The following is a 20,959-nucleotide window of genomic DNA, read 5'->3' on the forward strand; positions in this document are numbered from 1 at the left end:
TCAGGCTCCGGAGGTTTGATTGAGGTTGAAGGGGCATTAATCAGACTCAGGGGGTCTGATTGAGGTTGGAGAGGTATGAATCGGGCTCAGGGTTGTGATTGAGTCTGAGGAGGCACAATTCAGGCTCAGTAATTGAGGCGGAAGGTTCTAGAATTGGCACATAAAAAAAAAAAAAACCTGTCTATCTAACTATTCAGAAAAAATTCAGATATCAACCAAATAATAAAATCCCTATATCTCAGAAATAATGGGGCGTAAGAACAATTAAAACAGCATTAGCATTCGAATTAGAACACCAGAGTCTATATACATATAACAAAGCAATTTATTTTAATACTGACCACAGGTCCTCTAAAACTGCATATCTGACACCACTAATCCCAAGATAGCTCAAGCCATGGGAGAATGGAAGGAAACATGTATAGTAATTCCGATAGCTACAAAGGCACAGATTGGAGACGACTGGTCTAGAATTAATGAAGCAGATACAATAGAGTTAAAATATATAGAAAATCATTTTATTTGTTTGCAATTAGTCCTAGTTTTGGACTAGGCATAATATGTTTCTGGTATATAGGATATGATCGCATCAATCCTCTGGAACCCCACCGATCATGAGAATAAATTGTCTCCTCATTGTTTTCCCCTGCCCAGTGGCGCCCCCAGCTGTGCAGGAAACATCTGCCAGCTTTCACGTCTTCTATTGCCTGATCAATTTCTTAAAGTTCTTAGTTCTTAACTTAGATACACATTAGAACATGACCAGCTTCATCCAACATAGTCAATATTATAGATTAAATGGTCCTAGTCACCATGGGTGGTCATGCCCTGGTGCACATGCACACCTACAAGTCCCATGCAATCCATGTACCTTATCGTTTGCGTGGCTATTTCAGTCATGTCATAATTTGAAGGATTTTTTTTTTTATAGTCGTTCGGTTTCTTCCAGATATTGTATCTATGTGGTGCATTTATTTCGGAGCCTTGAGCAAGGCTTCTCCGTATGTTCACATTCTAAATAAAGGGCACAAGCCTCATTAACATAACACGATTGTCTTGATTTTACCACCACTAATTGGCGAAAATTGCAGCCAGATCTCTTCTTAGTTAATTGAATTCTTCCACAAAGCTACGGCCGCCTTTTTTGCATTGTAAAATTTTGGCTTTAATTGTGCGTGTTTTCTTCTTTCTGTGTTGTGCGGTTTAACGCTATTAGTTACAGATCCACATCACCAACTTCACAATCATATCCGAAAAGAATGAAACATAAAACAGTATGGGTATAAAAGACAGACGGGCATGGACATTATCTGCCAGGGATACAGAGCAATACATCTCCAATTCATGAAGAGTATATGGGCCTCTTACTGTCCAGTAGTTTATCACACATTATTAATAACAAATCTAATAGACAAGAGGCTCTTTACTAATAGGTGAGTATAGGGTCTACTAAAGATGATGAAATCTCCCAAGATTAGTTTTTGGTCCGTTTCCGTTTCACTATTGCATATATATATATATATATATATATATATATATATATATATATATATATACATTCCAAAAGTAGGTGGACAGTATGTGTAATAGGGTTATGAAGTAGGAGATTTATCAAACATGGTGTAAAGCGAAACTGGCTTAGTTGCCCCTAGCAACCAATCAGATTACACCTTTCATTTTCCAAAAAGTCTGTCAGGAATAAAAAGTGGAATCTGATTGGTAGCTAGGGGCAACTGAGCCAGTTTCACTTTACACCATGTTTGATAAATCTCCCCCTTCATAACCCTATTACACTACATATATAAGCAGGGACACCTGTCAAAGACAAGAGTCCCTGCTCGTGTATAGTATAGAGTGGTTGATCTGGATGCAGATCTGTAGTTAGTGGAAGCTGCCATGTAGACGGCCTCACCAGTCAACTAAGGGCTGCTCAGTATACAGAAATCAGAACATAACAATTTTGAAACGAATCACAAGACCTTAGAATTTATTTATTTTTTAACGGAGGAACATCTTTATTACAATATCTGAAAATATAAGAAATTCTCATTGATGCTGAGTTAATGGCACGTTAGTATACACTTTCCCTCCACACTGTGTCGCCCCCCCCCCCCCCATATAGTGTCAGCATGCAGCCCACGCATTTCAACCAGCTTAATCTGACTTTGGGGTGCCTTTATACAAGACCTTAGAATTTTAACATTCAAAAAAAAAAATTAGACCAAATAAAATTTTTGCCAAATCAATTCACTCATCTCTATTGATTATATATTGATCTGGAGAATGCCAATTTAATTGGTGGTGTGCTACTCTTTTCATGAGTCAAACCACTGTCAGAAGGGGAGGGTCCCTACTCTTGTATACTGAGCGGCAGTGTATACAGTAGTACCCTATCACCACTCCCTTTTACATTTACTGCACAATACATTTTGCACCTATTATAGTGGATGTGTACAGCTGTTGGGGGTAGAGGATAACACTCTTGTGCATACTTTCCGTGGTGCAGGAGAAGAATAGCACGCCTCCAATGTTTCTTCTATAGCTTCTCAAGTATTGTGCGTGCGCTGTGTGCACTGTGTGCACTGTGACCGCAAATAAAATAATGCACTCGGCATATTTCCATACTCGCTTTCTTCATAGCTTGTGATATTATTGGATTCTATATTCTTCTTTTGTAGCTGAAGGAGCTCTTTGACATTCAGAGCTGATAACCAAAGCTAAGGTTAACTTAGATACTAGAGCCGGTGTGTGGGTTGCTCTGCATGCGTTACTTACATCAGATTTACCATTAAGATAACCTAACAAATGACAGTGACAAACGCGGTGATTTAGCAGCCTTTTCCTATGCGCCTTTGAATCATTTCATAATACGACACCTGATTCTCTTGGACATGTTCTATCTGGAGCAAGAGGGTAACCAAACGCCTCTTGCCTTCAATAATTAAAGACTCCCTTTGTCACCGGGGACAGGAGCGCGCTCCTTAAATCACCGCAGTAATTAATTTTCCTGACAACCTTTCAAAATGGTCAATTGAGATTTTAAAACTTGTCTCGCCGGCTTAACTTCCCGCGCAAGACCTGCTTCAACCCGAAAGCGCTGCTTTCATCTGTTTAGAGGCGCTAGCGGAGAGGTTAGAGTGCGGCAAGTCAAAGCCTTTGAAATAGACATGACTCTACGGAGCTACATCTTCTTATTAACCTCCAATCAAAGTGACATCGGCTAGATGGGAAATGGGGACTAATAGGATGCCAGGTAATGTATGGAATTTACGGAAGTTAACCTTTTCTGCCTCTTTGAGGCTCATATATAAGAATCTGAAAACTGGAGAGAAAAAAAGCCTGGAACAAAAAGCAGGCAGAGGGCCAAAAACGCTGATGTAATCTGAGGTCATTTGGGAACACGTCAACTTCTTACCTCAACACAACATTGTTTTGCTTAAAGTGAATGCACCATCAGTACTATCGCTTTAAGTTTTGCACGTGTCCTTTCTTTGAACCGCGGCCCGATTCCTGCATAAGGCGCCATTCTATTCCTGGGCTGCGTCATAAAGGGGGAGGGGTTTTCTCCCACTGGGGCCGGGCCGGCCTGCCCCTCGTGCTCCATCCCTGGCTGGTGGCCAGGAATAGAACGGCGCTGTAAGCAGGAACCGCAGTTCAACAAAAAGGACCACTGCACCAGCTTCTCCGTGTCAGCACTGCTATATCCATGTGCTCTATCAATGTGCTCTATCCCTGCGCCAGCGCTACACTATCCATGTGCTTTATTCATGTGCTCTATCCCTGCGCTGGCGATGCTCTACCCATGTACTCTATCCCTGCGCTGGCGCCGCTCTATCCATGTGCTCTATCCATGCGCTGGCGCCGCTCTATCCATGTGCTCTATCCCTGCGCTAGCGCCGCTCTATCCATTTGCTCCATCCCTGCGCTGGCGCCGCTCTATCCATGTGCTCTATCCCTGCGCTGGAGCCGCTCTATCCATTTGCTCTATCCCTGCGCTGGCGCCGCTCTATCCATGTGCTCTATCCCTGCGCTGGTGCCGCTCTATCCATGTGCTCTATCCCTGCGCTGGCGCCGCTGTATCCTTGTGCTCTATCCCTGCGCTGGTGCCGCTCTATCCATGTGCTCTATCCCTGCGCCAGCGCTACACTATCCATGTGCTTTATTCATGTGCTCTATCCCTGCGCTGGCGATGCTCTACCCATGTACTCTATCCCTGCGCTGGCGCCGCTCTATCCATGTGCTCTATCCATGCGCTGGCGCCGCTCTATCCATGTGCTCTATCCCTGCGCTGGCGATGCTCTACCCATGTACTCTATCCCTGCGCTGGCGCCGCTCTATCCATGTACTCTATCCCTGCGCTGGCGCCGCTCTATCCATGTGCTCTATCCATGCGCTGGAGCCGCTCTATCCATTTGCTCTATCCCTGCGCTGGCGCCGCTCTATCCATGTGCTCTATCCCTGCGCTGGTGCAGCTCTATCCATGTGCTCTATCCCTGCGCTGGCGCCGCTCTATCCATGTGCTCTATCCCTGCGCTGGCGCCGCTGTATCCTTGTGCTCTATCCCTGCGCTGGTGCCGCTCTATCCATGTGCTCTATCCCTGCGCCGGCGACGCTCTATCCATGTGTATCCAATTATTTACCACCTACCTTTACAAAATATAGACATTTTATTTGATCTGTTCACACAATGTTTTATTTTCACTCAAAATTACAGCTGCATTTAGCTTTTATATTACTCTGTGTACACTTACTTTTAGGCTTTGTTCACACTACATGAAAACAACGGCCATTGTTTTGCATACAGTGGCCGCAATTTTTGAAATAACGTCCGTTATTTACACAACAGTTATAAAACATGCTCATTGTTTTTACATAGTGTGAACATGGCCTTAGGTTATGTTGCCACCAGGGGCGGATTAACTTTACCATAGGCCCCGGGCTGTTCACCAAGCCTAGGACCCCCCACCCCACTGTAACTATGGCAGCACTAGCCTGCCGTTCATAGTACAGGACAGATAATGTCATGATGTCCTGATTTGTGCAAAATTGCCATAAAAAAAATGTGATTTTTGCAAATCATGGCAGAAGTGTAGCCAGGAGACAGTACACCATTGAAAGTATAAGTCTTTTTGGGTGGTCATGGGCCCCCCAGGAGCTCAGGGCCCCGGGCTGCCGCCCAAAACGTCCACTATTTGCAAAAGACATAAAAAAATAATGATCATGTTTATTATTTTGACATCCGCAGTAAAAACGTTGGTTATTCAATACATTGTGTGCATTGGATGTCCGTCTTTACGTTGACTTCAGGGCATTGCCATTGCAGTCAGTTAAATTGGAGTAAAAACAGGCGTTATTTTACATCTCTAATTTTGACGCTGTGTGAACATAAAGGCAAATAATGGTTTTGTTTTGGTGTTGTTTAAAAATATACACAATATAATCTTCTGAAACCAGTTGATTTGAAATAAATAGATTTTCACTGACGTACCCCTTTAAAAGTGGTATTGACTCTTTAAGGGTGCCTTCACACCTACCGTCTCACAGTGTAAATCTCGCTGCGAGTCTGGCAGGTCCTGGCAGTTCCCTGTCACTACATACAGGCAGCGGTCTGAGAGACCGCTGTGAGTATGTAATTCTGCCGCCCCCTTAACCCCTTCTGCTCCCGCTCATCTCCCGCTCCACTGTGTCTGTATATACGTTACCTGTCTCCTGCACGGGTCCTGGCATCCTGCTCTCCTACCCAGCCAATGGCTGCTGCTGGGCAACACACTGATTGGTTGGCCGGGAGAGCAGGACGCCGGGACCCTGTGCAGCGAGGAGAGGTAATGTATGTACACAGTGGAGCGGGAGCCGGGCGGGAGCAGAAGGGGTTAAGGGGGCGGCAGAATTACATACTCGCAACAGTCGTAGTGACAGGGAACTGCCAGGACCTGACAGACTCGCAGCGAGATTTACACTGCTAGTCGGTAGGTGTGAAGGCACCCTAAAGGAATATTCCAGCAAAAAATTTATATATATACAGTGGTACCTTGGTTTAAGATTAACTTGGTTTAAGAGCGTTTTGGTTTAAGAGCTCACAGTTTTTCAAAATTGTGACTTGGTTTAAGAGCATTGCTTTGGTTTAAGAGCTTCCTGTACTGGGTGGGAGTGCAAGTGGGGGAGGGGCATGGTCTGCATAGGGGGGTCTACAGCTCTGTACTCAAACCCAGGAAGTCTCCCTCACCTTCCAATTCATAGCAGATCAACTTCAGGCTGGGGCTTGCATCAGGTGACAGGACTGTGGAGGTAATCTCTTGATAGCTGTAACCCCTCTCTCCCCAGACAGTGAGTGCTGCTATACTGTGCCCACATCTGCCCTGCTCATTCCTTCATGCTCCCTGCCGTCTCTGTCCGCCCTTGTGTTTCCCATCCTCTCCATTACTGTACAGTAACTTATAATATCACATATTCTGCTGTTTCTGAATGTTTGTTTCATTTGTTTTACATGTTATTGAGAATAATAAATCATTATTTTTGGGGTGTGGAACCAATTGTTTGCATTTGAATGATTTCTTATGAGAAAATTTGCTTTGGTTTAAGAGTGGATTTGGATTACAAGCACGGTCCCGGAACGAATTATGCTCGTAATGCTCGCACCACTGTATATTTTTTAAGTCAATTGGTGCAAGAAAGTGCCAGAGTTCTGTATATTATTTCTGTTAAAAAAAATATAACGTTTTCCAGTACTTATCAGCTACTGTATGTCCTGCAGGAAGTGGTGTATTATTTCCAGTATGAAACAGTGCTCTCTGCTGCCACAACTGTCCTTAACAGAAACTGTCCATAGTCATTGAAAATTGCAACGACTAGAGTTGTGGATCCACTGGACCGCTGCTAGCGATGGTTTGCCGCGGCAGGCAACCCTTAAAATCTCACTGAGCTGATGCATGCACTGGTGACTGAGGAAGCGAACAGGAGCGTGGAGTGGTGAGGTACCCTGCATGGCCGAAGGGGAGGTGGCGCCAGGCCCCGGCTTGTGGGCTCTGGCATCTGCATTATCTGGAGATCCAGGGTTGCATGGGACGCAGCCAAAATGGTGACAACAATAAACTTTCCTTATCTGTGCAGTTCCTGACACAGAAAAAAGTGGCAGCAGAGAGCACTGTGTCAGACTGGAAAGAATACACCACTTCCTGCAAGACATATACACACACTGTAGCAGCTGATAAGTACTGGAAGACTGGAGATTTTTTAATAGAAGTAAGTTACAAATCTCTGGCACTTTCTGACATCAGTTTCTTTGAAAAAGAAAAATTGTTTTTTTAAACCTGGAATACCCCTTTAACTTACTGCTGAGGAATCTGAATATCTGAATAATAAAAGTGAACATTTCTTCATGACCAGAACATTCTCAGCACCAGGTAAATAAAACCTGGAGAAGAATACATCCTTCTTATTTGTTTTCCCCTTCAACCTAAATAGATCCACGCTGCCTCCTCAAATATGTCTGACGCCGTCTTATGACCATATCCATTGACCACTAATGTGCGCAGTATCGTTCGCTCATCCCTCCGGGTCTTGGGATATGCCAATCAGCCCCATAAACAATAAGTCAGGTCTTATCTTATTGTACAGTCGTCCCTGGGAGATGAGGCTGGAGCTCATGCAGGGATGCTAGAAAAATAACACCGTTTTGCTATCTCTTGGATTAGCGCAGCTGAGAGGAGAGGTAACCGCGGTGTAAAACGCTCCCATAAAACTGACTTATTCTGAGGCTAAAGAGTAATTAGGCCGTGTATATTGGAAATAAACATCTTGCATGCTGGAAGATAGGCCGCTTTATATGCCACTCTTATTTATGGCTGCATGGACTCAGTCCACTAAATATTATGCGAGAATAGGCTTTCTCTCAGGAAATGCAAGATAACAATGACTAGCATGGGATTTTGTACCCCCCTACTCTTTGGGCAGGTGAAAAAAAGCAGCAGAGGTATCAAGCTGAAAATATGATGGAGCAGAGCGGAGTTTGTCATTTGTTATCAAAATGTTACTTGTGATTTTGCAGAGGGATGTAGGTTTCTTTTTAATAATTAGATAGATAGATAGATAGATAGATAGATAGATAGATAGATAGGAGATGGATAGATGGATGGATGGATAGATAGGAGATGGATGGATGGATGGATGGATGGATGGATGGATAGATAGATAGATAGATAGGAGATAGATAGGTAGATAGATAGATAGATAGATAGATAGATAGATAGATAGGAGATGGATAGATGGATGGATGGATAGATAGGAGATGGATGGATGGATGGATGGATGGATGGATAGATAGATAGATAGATAGATAGATAGATAGATAGATAGATAGATAGATAGGTGATGGATAGATGGATGGATGGATAGATAGGAGATGGATGGATGGATGGATGGATGGATAGATAGATAGATAGATAGATAGGTGATAGAACATAGATAGATAGATAGATAGATAGATAGATAGATAGATAGGAGATAGATAGATAGATAGATAGATAGATAGATAGATAGATAGATAGATAGATAGATAGGAGATGGATAGATGGATGGATGGATGGATAAATAGGATATGGATGGATGGATAGATAGATAGATAGATAGGAGATAGATAGATAGATAGATAGATAGGTGATAGAACATAGATAGATAGATAGATAGATAGATAGATAGATAGATAGATAGATAGGAGATGGATGGATGGATAGATGGATGGATGGATGGATGGATAGATAGATAGATACAGTGTGAAATAGTCTGCAGCACTCCCAATGGTATGTGCAAAAAGTTGTTTATTCCATCAAAACAATAAGTTCACAACATGTGAGTAAATGCGGCGTGTGCAAACGCGACGTTTCGATGACCTCACATCATCATTTTCATGACGTGAGGTCATCGAAACGTCGCGTTTGCACACGCCGCATTTACTCACATGTTGTGAACTTATTGTTTTGATGGAATAAACCACTTTTTGCACGTACCATTGGGAGTGCTGCAGACTATTTCACACTGGATTTATCAGCCCTTGGTCAAGGCAATCTGCTGGCACCAGTATAACAGGACTTTGCGTTGTGCTGCTTGATTATACTATTTAGATAGATAGATAGATAGATAGATAGATAGATAGATAGATAGATAGATAGATAGATAGATATGGATAGATAGATGATAGATAGATAGATGATAGATAGATAGATAGATAGATAGATAGATAGATAGATAGATAGATAGATAGATAGATAGGTAGGAGATAGATGGATAGATAGAGATGGATGGATAGATAGATAGATAGATAGATAGATAGATAGATAGATAGATAGATAGATAGATAGATGGATAGATAGAGATGGATAGATAGATATGGATAGATAGATAGATAGATATGGATAGATAATAGATAGATAGATATGGATAGATAGATAGATAGATAGATAGATAGATAGATAGATAGATAGATAGATGGATAGATAGAGATGGATAGATAGATATGGATAGATAGATATGGATAGATAGATAGATAGATAGATATGGATAGATAATAGATAGATAGATATGGATAGATAGATAGATAGATAGATAGATAGATAGATAGGAGAGAGATAGATAGATAGATAGATAGATAGATAGATATGGATAGATAATAGATAGATAGATAGATAGATAGATAGATAGATAGATAGATAGATAGATAGATATGGATAGATAATAGATACATAGAAGTAACATGTAGATTTGTCTTGACCAAATCTAAAAAGAGAAGGGTCTGAAAAATATTATTTTATTTTTCAACGTCATCTTCTTGTCCTCAGGTAGAAAGAGTCGGGCAGTAGCTTACACCTGCCTCTACATCACATACACACATGCAAGACCAGACAACCTGAGAGTGCATGCATATGGGGGGGGGGGGCAGAGAAAATGGTTATCAGCTAAACAAGTGCTAATATTTTGTCCAGCTATAGTGATATCAGGATTCCGCTGTCTCCAGACCCCCCCTTCCCCTCCCCCAGCTTCAGATGAGGTAACCTGCTTTTAGTAGAACATGCATGTTAATAAGAAGACGCTGGGTAATAACTACAAGGGGAGACATATTTCAGCAATAAATGTAATTGCTTCATCTGATCTTCACAGTAAAAGAATTTAAGTTACGATACAATTACTTTTTTGTTTGATTCTATTTCATGTATTAGCGGCAGATGACTTCAAAGCTGTAGCACATATATAGAATGGAAATCCCATGCACATTGACAGTCTATGCACCTCAGCATCCTATTCAGATGTAGCAAGTGACTACCTTGAAGGTTAGAAACAAAGCCCATTGTAGAAGGTGTCTGTAATGGAGATGAAAATAGATGCCTAAAGTATGGAGGTGTGGAGCCGGAGGGTGCAGGGTACTTGCGTATTCATTTTTAGGTCAATGATGCTGCATCTGTCTTTACCTACATCACAGACTTCTCTCATATCCATGCATAGAAGGGGAATGCATCACACAGGGCCTCTCACTGTGCCTGGTTTAGTCTACGCTCAAGTTAATCTGACTGCAGTGTTGGGTAGATGTATGTCCTGTACATAGAAGTGATGCTTCAGGCCCCCTTCACACGTCCGTGTCAGTTTTTACTGTCAGGAAATCCTGATCAGGAGACCTCAAATGTCATCAGGAAAGTATCAGGATTTCCTGACAGTAATCCGTTTTTACCATCAGGAAACCATCAGGAAAAACCTTCAGGATTTCCTGATGAGATAATATGGTCTAGTATGCCAACATAAATCACAGGTACCCACACAGCCCCTAGTGTACCTGGATGGCCACAGGCTGCAGAACTACAACTCCCATCATGACCTATCAGCAGAGCCATGATGGGAGTTGTACTTCTGCAACCTGGATGGCCACAGGCTGCAGAACTACAACTCCCATCATGGCCTGCCAGCAGAGCCATGATGAGAGTTGTACTTCTGCAACCTGAATGGCCACAGGCTGCAGAACTACAACTCCCATCATGGCCTGCCAGCAGAGCCATGATGAGAGTTGCACTTCTGCAACCTGGATGGGCACAGGCTGCAGAACTACAACTCCCATCATGGCCTACCAGAAGAGCATGGTGGGAATAGTAGTCCTAAGGGGTAATCTCACCTGTCCTGGATCCTGCTCTGTTGGGGCAGCGAGGTTGGGGTCCGGGTCCAGGGCAGCCCTGTGATGAGGTCCGGGCAGAGTGCAGTGCAGAGGTCAGGGCGGCGGCGGCGGTCGGAGAGGGGGAGCATGCGGCGGGCGGCCCGGTGGTGAGTTCCCGGGGGGGGGGGGAGAGGGTCAGATGATGGAGAACGGGCGGGCCGGTGGTGAGTTCCGGGCGGGGGGGGGATTTCAGATGACGGAGAGCTGGAGGCCCTGTGGTGAGTTACGGGGGGGAGGGGGGGAAGGGGGCGGCGGGGGGATCTGCACCGCACTCTGGGCGGCCAGCCCTGTAGTGCCGGGCAGATTGTGCGGTACGGGGGTGCCAGAGTGCAGGGCGGGTGGTGGGGGGATCTCAGGCAGTCTGTGCTGAGGTCCGGGTCCGGGGCTGGCTCTCTACCAATCCAGAATTGCGGGCACTTTCATGATATACATCAGGAAAATGCCCGTGATTCCGGCGCGCCCATAGACTTCTATGGGGGCGTCCGTGCCGGATTTCCGGATGAAAATAGGACAGGATCTAAAAAATCTGGTCCTATTTTCCGGAACGGACACCCTTCCGGAAAAATCCGAAAAGGTGTCCGTGTCTAATGTTAGCCTATGAGTCCGGAATTCCGGACGTGTGAAGGGGGCCTCAGGCAGTGGCGTAGCTACCATAGAGGCAGGGTAGGCAGTTGCTAAGGGGCCCGTGCAGGAGGGGGTCTGGGGGGAGAAGGTAAGAGCATGTGTCCTTCTGCTTAACCCCTTATGTACTGCAGTGTGTAAGTGACCCAATGTTTACTTATATGCTGCAACACAAAAAAGGGTTAACAAGCAGAAGACAGGGATCTCTACTTTACTGCACTGATAACCTCTGACCTCTGTTTTCCAGATGGCAATAAAGTAGGAAAGGAAAATGTGCAGAGCTCCTTGCAGAGGTCAGGGTTTATCAGTGCACCAAAAGTAAAGCATATACATATATATATATATATATATATATATATATATATATATATATATACACACACACACACACATACAGTACATACACGCTGTGCTTTGGTGGGGGGCGGCCCCTTAAAAATGTTTGCTTTGGGGCCCCCTAAATCCTAGCTACGCTCCTGCCTTCAGGGACTGTAGAGGTTATCATTAAACCCAAGTCCTGCTATCTCTCTGGTCCTAAAACCCCATCGTCATATGGGAACACTAGTGTTAGAAATGGGGCTTGGTAGTTTGTGGTCCTGATTTTTCATTGTGGACCTGTCAGTGTGAAAAAGGGGTGTAAACAGGCTAGATAGGAGTTCTCAGCATACCACGCTGAAAAGGACTATGGAAATAACAAGGCATGCCCAGTATCCTGATGACTACTCCTATCTAGCCATAGGTTTAATTACACCTGTTTCTCTGCTGACAGGTGACCTTTAAGTTACACTTCTGTTTCTACCTCTTTGTGTAAATTCTCGGACTACCAGTTAAATTCATGTTATTTATATGTTATCCTTAAAAGGTCACTGGCGTGTCAACAGATTTTGCTGAAATTAACAGTATAAGCAAATTTAATATATCTTATAGGATAAATTATATCTTATAAGATATATTATATTACAATATAATCTTTCCCTGCTTATCAGACTCCATTCCTGCTATCCCCCCCTTGTAAACGCAGCACTGACATGGCTGCAGCCTGAATCAAGTGATACATCCCACCCACTACATGATTAACACCCTATTCTGCTCTGGTCAGTACTGTTCTGTAATGCCTTACATATTGCTGTGGATCTCCATTTCTATGTGTGTAATGTATATGGGAGACATGGGAGTAGAAAGTAAGAATCCGAAGAAGAATTCCGATGAAAAATGCCACATACAAGATACATAGGGGGAGATTTATCAAACATGGTGTAAAGTGAAACTGGCCCAGTTGCCCCCAGCAACCAATCAGATTCCACCTTTCATTCCTCACAGACTCTTTGGAAAATGAAAGGTGGAATCTGATTGGTTGTTAGGGGCAACTGAGCCAGTTTCACCTTACACCATTGTTGATAAATCTCCCCCAGAGTGCTCATATAAAGGAAACCTGCTCACTTACCTCTCATACCAAGTTACTTGTAATCCAAGGTTTCTCTGTACTTTCCATAAAGGCACAATGAACGAGCATGGTCAGACACCGGACTTCTATCTATTAATCAATACTTCCTTATTACTCCGCTGTCAGTGTCAATAAAATTGCTAATTTCCTAAGAAGGTGTTTTATTATAGGTTTAGTTAAAACATAGCTAAATGTAGATGCATTGGTCTATATGCAATTTGGTACGGGTATAATAAATATATATATCTTGCATTTAGCAAGCTCAGCTCTGCTACATGTGTAGCTTTTAGGTGTGACCTGTATCTTGGTTCCCTTTCCTGCCAACATATACTGTAGCTCTAGTTATATATCCCTTACCTATGAAACTCTTTGCTATTTAGTATATTACATTAAGAGTTAATGAGTTGGTCAGAAGACGACTCATTTGCATAGGTCCCTAATTGCGCCTTCTTATCTCGGAGCACAGATGTGATCGCTGCATGACACCGCTATACGCTTTAATATCGCGCTCACAGGTGGCTGTTATGCAGATTTTGATGTTCACACAGTCATTAAAATGAAGTTAAACTTGATGCCATTTTCCCGGAACAGCAAAACAAAGCATAAGAGAAGTCATTACATTTGGAATACATGAAGGGCGGCAGGCAGAGACAAGAGGAAACGGCTTCAGACATAAGGTCAGGGCAGGCAGAATACAAGCAGAGGGAGGAAAACAAGCAGAGGGTCAAGAGCCTGGGAAGCAATGGAAAAAGGAAAGCAGGATGGAGGCTAGACATTGCAATAAGCATAAAACAAGACTTGCTGCTCACTTGCAGAGAAGCGGGTGACCCAGAGCTGAAATCAAAATGGAGCCACTTTCTGATGGTGACTCATACCAACACATCTATCATCCTGAAAGAAGAAGAAGGGGCAGTCCTCAATCACCTCCATATCCTCCCATCCTTTTAATAGAAATAACTAAAGTGACCCTTGGCCAGTTCCCCATCCGATTTATGTGCCTACAGCGCAAGTTAACATGCCCCATACTGGTCATTCTGCCTTAGCCTTAGGGATTAAAGCCATATATTTGACGCAGGTACAGTATGGAAAAACGTTTTCCAGCTATCAATCTGACAAATCATTTAAAAAGCTGAAATCTTAATGGGGTTTTGGGGGAAAATACTCATTATGCAGATAGTCAACCATTTTGTTAGAACATATATATATATATATATATATATATATATATAAATATATATATATATATATAACACCCCAACTAGACTACCAACTTGCCTAAAGTAAGGCATTCCCCTGTAAATAAAGCACCCCCCACCCTAAACTAAGGCACCCCCAAAAGTAAGGCCGACCCCCTGCGACTTGTGGACCTCAGCTCCTGGTCCCGATGCTGATGTGGTCCTGCTTCACTCCTATGCTGAGGACGTTGGTGAGTATCCCCGGGGGGGGGGGGAGATTGCTGAAGGGAGGCTGGAGTCAAGAGCCGGGGGGAGAGGCGGGGTTGACAGTTGGGGGGGGGGGGAGAGCCGTGGGGAGGCCAGGCGAAGCGCAGGGGGAAAGGCTGGGGTTGAGAGACTGGCGGAGAGCCGAAGTTGAGAGCTGGGGTGGAGGGCCGGGGGGAGAGAGATAAGACAATAAATAAAGACATAGGGGGAGATTTATCAAACTGGTGTAAAGTAGAATTGTCTTAGTTACCCCTAGCAACCAATCAGATTCCACCTTTCATTTTCCAAAGAATCTGTGAAGGATGAAGGGTGGAATCTGATTGGTTGCTAGGGGCAACTAAGACAATTCTACTTTACACCAGTTTGATAAATCTCCCCCATAGCGCCTCTTTGGGAGCAAAAATAATTATAAGGCACTGTCTTATTTTCGAGGTAACACAGTTTAACACATATTTTTTTTTCTTTCTTAATTCAGCTAGCATTACCACAGTTAGCTATCTCTTTCTGTTAGCTTTCTCTTTCCGATCAGGAAGTTATAATGGATTTGATCACAGTTCAGCCTCCCTGACTATACACTTATATAGTCTCTGAGCCTATTTACAGATCTATAGATATGAGGGCTATTACACTGTCCTCCCACAGGCAGAGATGGTAATGGCTATTACTGTATATGTGATGCTGTAACCATTGAAAGTGTATTCAATCAATGCTTCCCTCATATACAGTACCATTCCAGTAGTCACACAGAGTATGTTATCATGGGGATTTACATCAAAACTCTTTAGTTGATAATAATGAAAACTGAAACTTAGTAAAATTGGCCCTGTATAGTGTATATATTCTGAAACATTACATGAAGCTCCTGGGTCCAATGCAGAAATGTTAATAAGGTTCACAGCTACCATATACTTCTCTGGTGTCATCTATTGTAGCACAAGGACCTTTAGGTGCCTTCCTGCAGGGCATACAGCAGCTGGTAATTACTGAAAGACTTGAGATTTTAAATATGACATACTGTATCTGTATAACTGTTTGACATGAGTTGATTAAAAAACTAAACAAAAGAATAGGAGTACCCATATGTTTCTTCACCCCTAACCAAAATTTATTATGTGCTTTATATTGAGTCTCTTTTGGCATATTTGAGTAGACTATTTTATGCAAAGTTGTGCTCCTTAAAATGCCTATATACACTACTAGGCTATGTTCACACAAGGTAAGTTGTGTATTAATCACGGCCGTTGACGCCGATGTGCCACAAGGGCCGTGATTAATACACAACCTACATGCACTGCGGTTAGAAGGAACCCCGGACGAATTGTATACATATAGTATACACTCCGGCCGGGATCGCTAGTGGCTGTACAAAAAACTGAAATGTCAGTTTTGTGCGGCCGCTATTTATTCAATAGCGGCCGCACAAGCCTGACAAGTCACACAATGGAGAGTGTGGCTACAGGCAAACTCTCTATTGTGTTCAGTGGTGAATTGGGATGGAGGTGCACAAGGATGCGCCTGCATCCTAATTCAGCACAAATAAAGATCAGATCTTTGCTAACACCGGCTGTTCTGTGACCCGGACAGTCACAGAACGGCTGGTGTTTCATGTTGTGTGAACATGGCCTTACCATATTTCCCCGAAAATAAGACACCCTTCTAAAATAAGACACCCTGACTACCCCAACAACTAGCCTAAGGTAAGGCTTTCCCCGAAAATAAGGCACCCCTACTCTAAACTAGGGCCCCCCCCCCAAAGTAAGGCCGCCTGTTGCCACCAGCCATCACCCAGGACCTGTGACCCCTTGAGGAACATCACAGCCGATGCCGCAGGCAGCCTGGTCCATCGGACCCCACGTCCTCTGCACATCCCGCCGCACCCTGACGCACGTCCCATCCGTCCTACCCATCCCTCTGCTTATGCCTTCTTGTGAGTATTTCAGGGAGGTCCAGGGGGAAGAGAAATAAGACCTACCCTGAAAATAAGACATAGGGGGAGATTTTTCAAACAACAAAGCAGAGTTGGCCCAGTTGCCCCTAGCAACCAATCAGATTCCACCTTTCATTTTTCAAAGAATCTGTGGGAAATAAAAAGGGAAATCTGATTGGTTGCTAGGGGCAACTAAGACAATTCTACTCTACACCAGGTTGATAAATCTCCACCCATAGTGCCTGTTTTTGAGTAAAAATTAATAGAAGGCAGTGTCTTATTTTCGGGAAACGTGTTTGCTATTGAGTCAAATGGGTTATGTGCATGTACTCGGTGTCAGCCCTACACAAACATATCACTCCACACACCACAAAACAGACGCTTCCTTTTTCATATCGACATTTAAATTTTTTTTTTGCAGACAAAATAAAATCCAAAGTTTATCATAGCTCGATGGATTTCGGCTGTGTTCTCTCTCTATAAAATTCCAGGGATATCATCGTGGGTCTTTAGGGAAATCAAAGAGTCAAAGGAATAGCAGATGCAGCTAGTATGCAGCGCCCCTCAGATCCTCAGTAGGAATCCTTTTCAAAGGTGTTCAAACTTTCTAGTGCTTGTACTTTGATGTCAGATGAGATAGATGGGACTTCAGTTTGGGTGTACGGCAGTCTCTGCAATCCGAGTGCCTCTTTAACATTGCACATCAATAATTCTTTGTGCAGATGTTGACATGTCATTAAATGTCACCTAGACTGCAGCGCCAGGTCCTTGAAGACACTGCACTGAAAGCCTTAAGCTAAGCAGCACCTTGAAATTTTTCTCAGCCTTTATTATGGTGAAGGATTGTGTTCCCAGTTTGTCTCTTTTGAGAAATGTTCTTTGTGTGGGAAGTCTGCCGAGTGCGTAATAGTTCTGTGCCCACAACTCTATACATTGCAGAGGTAATCTTCATGGACTCACTGACTTACGGAAAAGTTTTCCCCCTGTCGGGACTTAAAGAACTATGGGTGAGTAACACTTCTAATGTGATAATATAGGATGGCAATGGGGAGCTGTCCAGGTGCTGAACTGAAGATGACGTCTGTTGTCAGCACATAAAGCTGATTTCTTATATAGTTTCTCATAGTTCTCGTCAGCTCTGCTTCCAGGATTTTAAAGTGTAACCTATAGTTGCCAACATTTGAATTTTTTTTTAGGGGCACTTTGGTGTGGCTTCTGGCTGGTGAGGTTTTGGGGCGTGTCCTATCATGGGTGCGGTTTGCAGGGGGTATGGCTTGTCACCAGTGTTCCCCCAGAATTATCCCAGGCCCCCAGCATATGACAGATCCCAGTATCATGCCCCCAGCATATTAAAGACCCCAGTATCATACCCCCAGCATAGAATGGATCACAGTACCAGGCCTTCAGCATATTATAGTCCCCAGTATCAGGCGTCCAGGGTATTAAAGAACCCAGTAACAGGCCTCCAGCATATTATAGACCCCAGTGTCACATCCCCAGCATATTATAGACCCCAGTATGAGGTCCCCAGCATATTATAGATCTCAGTATCAGGCTTCCAGCATATTACAGACCGCAGTATCAGCCCCTCAGCATATTACAGACCCCAGTATCAGACCCCAGCATATTTTAAACCCCAGTATCAGCCTCCCAGCATATTACAGACCCCAGTATCAGCCCCCCAGCATATTACAGACCCCAGTATCAGACCCCAGTATCAGGCCTCCAGCATATTATAAAAAACAGTGTCAGACCCCAGCACGCAGCTCGCAGTATCAGGCCTCCAGCATATTACACACCCCTCTATCAGGCCCCCAGCATATTGCAGACCCCAGTATCATGCCCCCAGCATATTAAAGACCCCAGTATCAGGCCCTCAGCATAGAATGGATCCCAGTATCAGGCCTCTAGGTTATTATAGCCCCAGTGTCACGTCCCCAGCATATTACAGACCCCAGTATCATGCCTCCAGCATATTATAGATCCCAGTATCAGGCCTCCAGCACATTACAGACCCCATCATCAGGCCTTCAGCATATTATAGACCCCAGTATCAGGCCCCCAGCATATTACAGGCTCCAGTATCAGCCTCCCAGCATACTACAGACCACAGTATCAGGCCTCCAGTATATTATAAAAACCAGTGTCAGACCCCAACATATTATAGCTTGCAGTATCAGGCCTCCAGCATATTACACACCCCAATATCAGCACCATTCTCACTTCTGTACAAACTCCCCATCTGTAGTGCTCCACACTGTAGCGATGCCTATTTTGTGCTCCCATTAAATATTTAGGCCCAGACTGGGCCCTCAAATAGTATGTTGGGCACCTTTATGCCCTTCTATGCTTCCTGGTACATAACTGGACATTATTTTTCAGGGACTGGACCTCACAAATAAGGACAGCCCCGGGCAAAACCGAGACTGTTGGTGACTATGGTGACCGCATGATTTTGACAGCTTACAGGGGGAAAAGTGTGCCACAATTTTTTCCAAGTAGATTTTGTATACTGTACATCAATATGCAAGGCATAAGGAAATTTAGACTTTTATGGAAGCCCTATTTATGGCTGATGTAATGCTAAGGTTACTGTGTACATGGCTAGTTCTAAGGTGTATTCACACATAGCAGATTTGTAGAAAATATTTTTTATAAACTGTCCCATCAGATGAAGGGAACTTTGAAATCCTTGTGCTTCATTAATGAAAATTCAGCAACAAATCTGCTATGTGTTAAAATTATACCGTACTGTGACCATTGTTGAGGGCAGTGACCTTATTAGTGTTTGGTGTAACCATATCCTTTCTAGGTGACTTAGATTAGTGCTAAAGGTGGCCATACACATTACAATAAAACAAAAGTTTGAAGAAGCAAAAATACATTCATGTCCAGGCATCTAGTCTAGTAATTTGGGTGGGTGACCAGCTTGGCAATCGACAATCATATATTGAACATCAAGAACTCCAGCATCAGTGTCCAAAATGGGGTAAGGTTAAATGCAAAAGTCTAATCCATAGAAAAAAACTAGCCTTTCCAATCTAGCCAAGGCTCTTTCCCATAAGTAAGAGCCATTACGAGGCTCAAAATGCATTGATTTTTTTATGTGTGTCCAATGAAAAAATATAGCCCACTAGAGATTAGTAGTATTAGTAGATTTCATCATCACCACTGCTCCCAGCATGCAATTTGACACCTTTTCAGGCAGTAGACTTCACATTCAATTTTGTGGTGTAGATGGTGCTCAGCTGTCATGCATAGTCCATATGGTATTATCATAAAAGAGAAATCTCTAGTGGCACTCACCAAAGAAACCTTTATTTCATATTATACATCCTAAGCAGGAACATAGAGGGCGCTCCCTCCCGGCCTACAACCATTTTACACCAGAGAGGGCGTGAAGGGATGGTGCTCCCGGGAGGGAGTGTCCTCTATATTTCTGCTTTGCGTGTACACCATGAAATAAAGGTGGTTTCTATGGTGAGTGCCGCTAGATATTTCTCTTTTTTCATCAATGAAAAAGTATATTTGCTTTGAACCTTTCACCACTTTAAACATTGATACTGGAGTCACTGGATTATAATTTTTACAACGTGTTGCCCAAACGCTACTTTGACACCACTGCCCAATCTGCAATGTGTATGAGAGCCTCTAACAACAGATTTTGGGGACAGAAGAATTAATCATGTTGGGTTTCCTTTTGTTCTCAGAGGAGCTATCCCCCCGCCAGAGGTGTCTGGCAGCAGTTTACTCTCCTTTCCTCAATCAGAATGGAACATGCTCAGCCAAGCCTGGCAAACAAGTGTATAGGATGTCAGGAGAGATAGCTGTTAACCGAATGAGCATTCAGCCGACAACTATCTATCTACATGTACATCAGTCTTAACACCTTGGCAAAGAATATCAATATTAAGTAGCATGGAAGGATACGGTAACAAATAGTGTTTATAAACTAGTATCTCCAGCTTGTCACTTCTGCTCATAGGCAGCATCTCATCTGTTCCCCCCTGCTATTCCACATTGCTCGTCTGTTTTTCCAGTCATGAGAAATACAATGTTCCTTAAGGAGGGTGCGGGAAAGAAACGGCACATGTTCTAAGGACAATAAAGCATGTGCATTCAGCCCAGAAATCTGCCTGCCGGTAATTAAAAGTGTCAAACAATCAGAGAATAACAAATCTTCCTGTTCTTTGGCACCTGATAAGGAATAAGGCTTCTTGGAAAGGCAGGTAGTTTTTTGGGGTTTTTTTTATTTTTCTTCTCAATAGTTTGATTGCTTTCACCCTAGGTAAATATCCAGCCAAATCTGTGTGTTAATTAAATGGAGCACGAGAGAA

The 20,959-nt window shown here is 43.4% G+C and overlaps 1 protein-coding gene across 1 annotated transcript in view; it reads left to right on the forward strand.

The window, feature by feature from the left end:
- LRRTM4 (leucine rich repeat transmembrane neuronal 4) overlaps nucleotides 1-20,959 on the forward strand; it is a 527,460-nt gene that overhangs the window by 332,234 nt on the left and 174,267 nt on the right. Inside the window, exons 5-6 of the mRNA XM_069957993.1 lie at nucleotides 1,434-1,477; nucleotides 11,235-11,259. Coding sequence (XP_069814094.1) covers nucleotides 1,434-1,477; nucleotides 11,235-11,259 — 69 coding nt within the window. The remainder of the gene's footprint in view (nucleotides 1-1,433; nucleotides 1,478-11,234; nucleotides 11,260-20,959) is intronic.

This window comes from Dendropsophus ebraccatus, chromosome 1 (assembly GCF_027789765.1).
Source record: "Dendropsophus ebraccatus isolate aDenEbr1 chromosome 1, aDenEbr1.pat, whole genome shotgun sequence".
Lineage (NCBI taxonomy): Eukaryota > Metazoa > Chordata > Amphibia > Anura > Hylidae > Dendropsophus > Dendropsophus ebraccatus.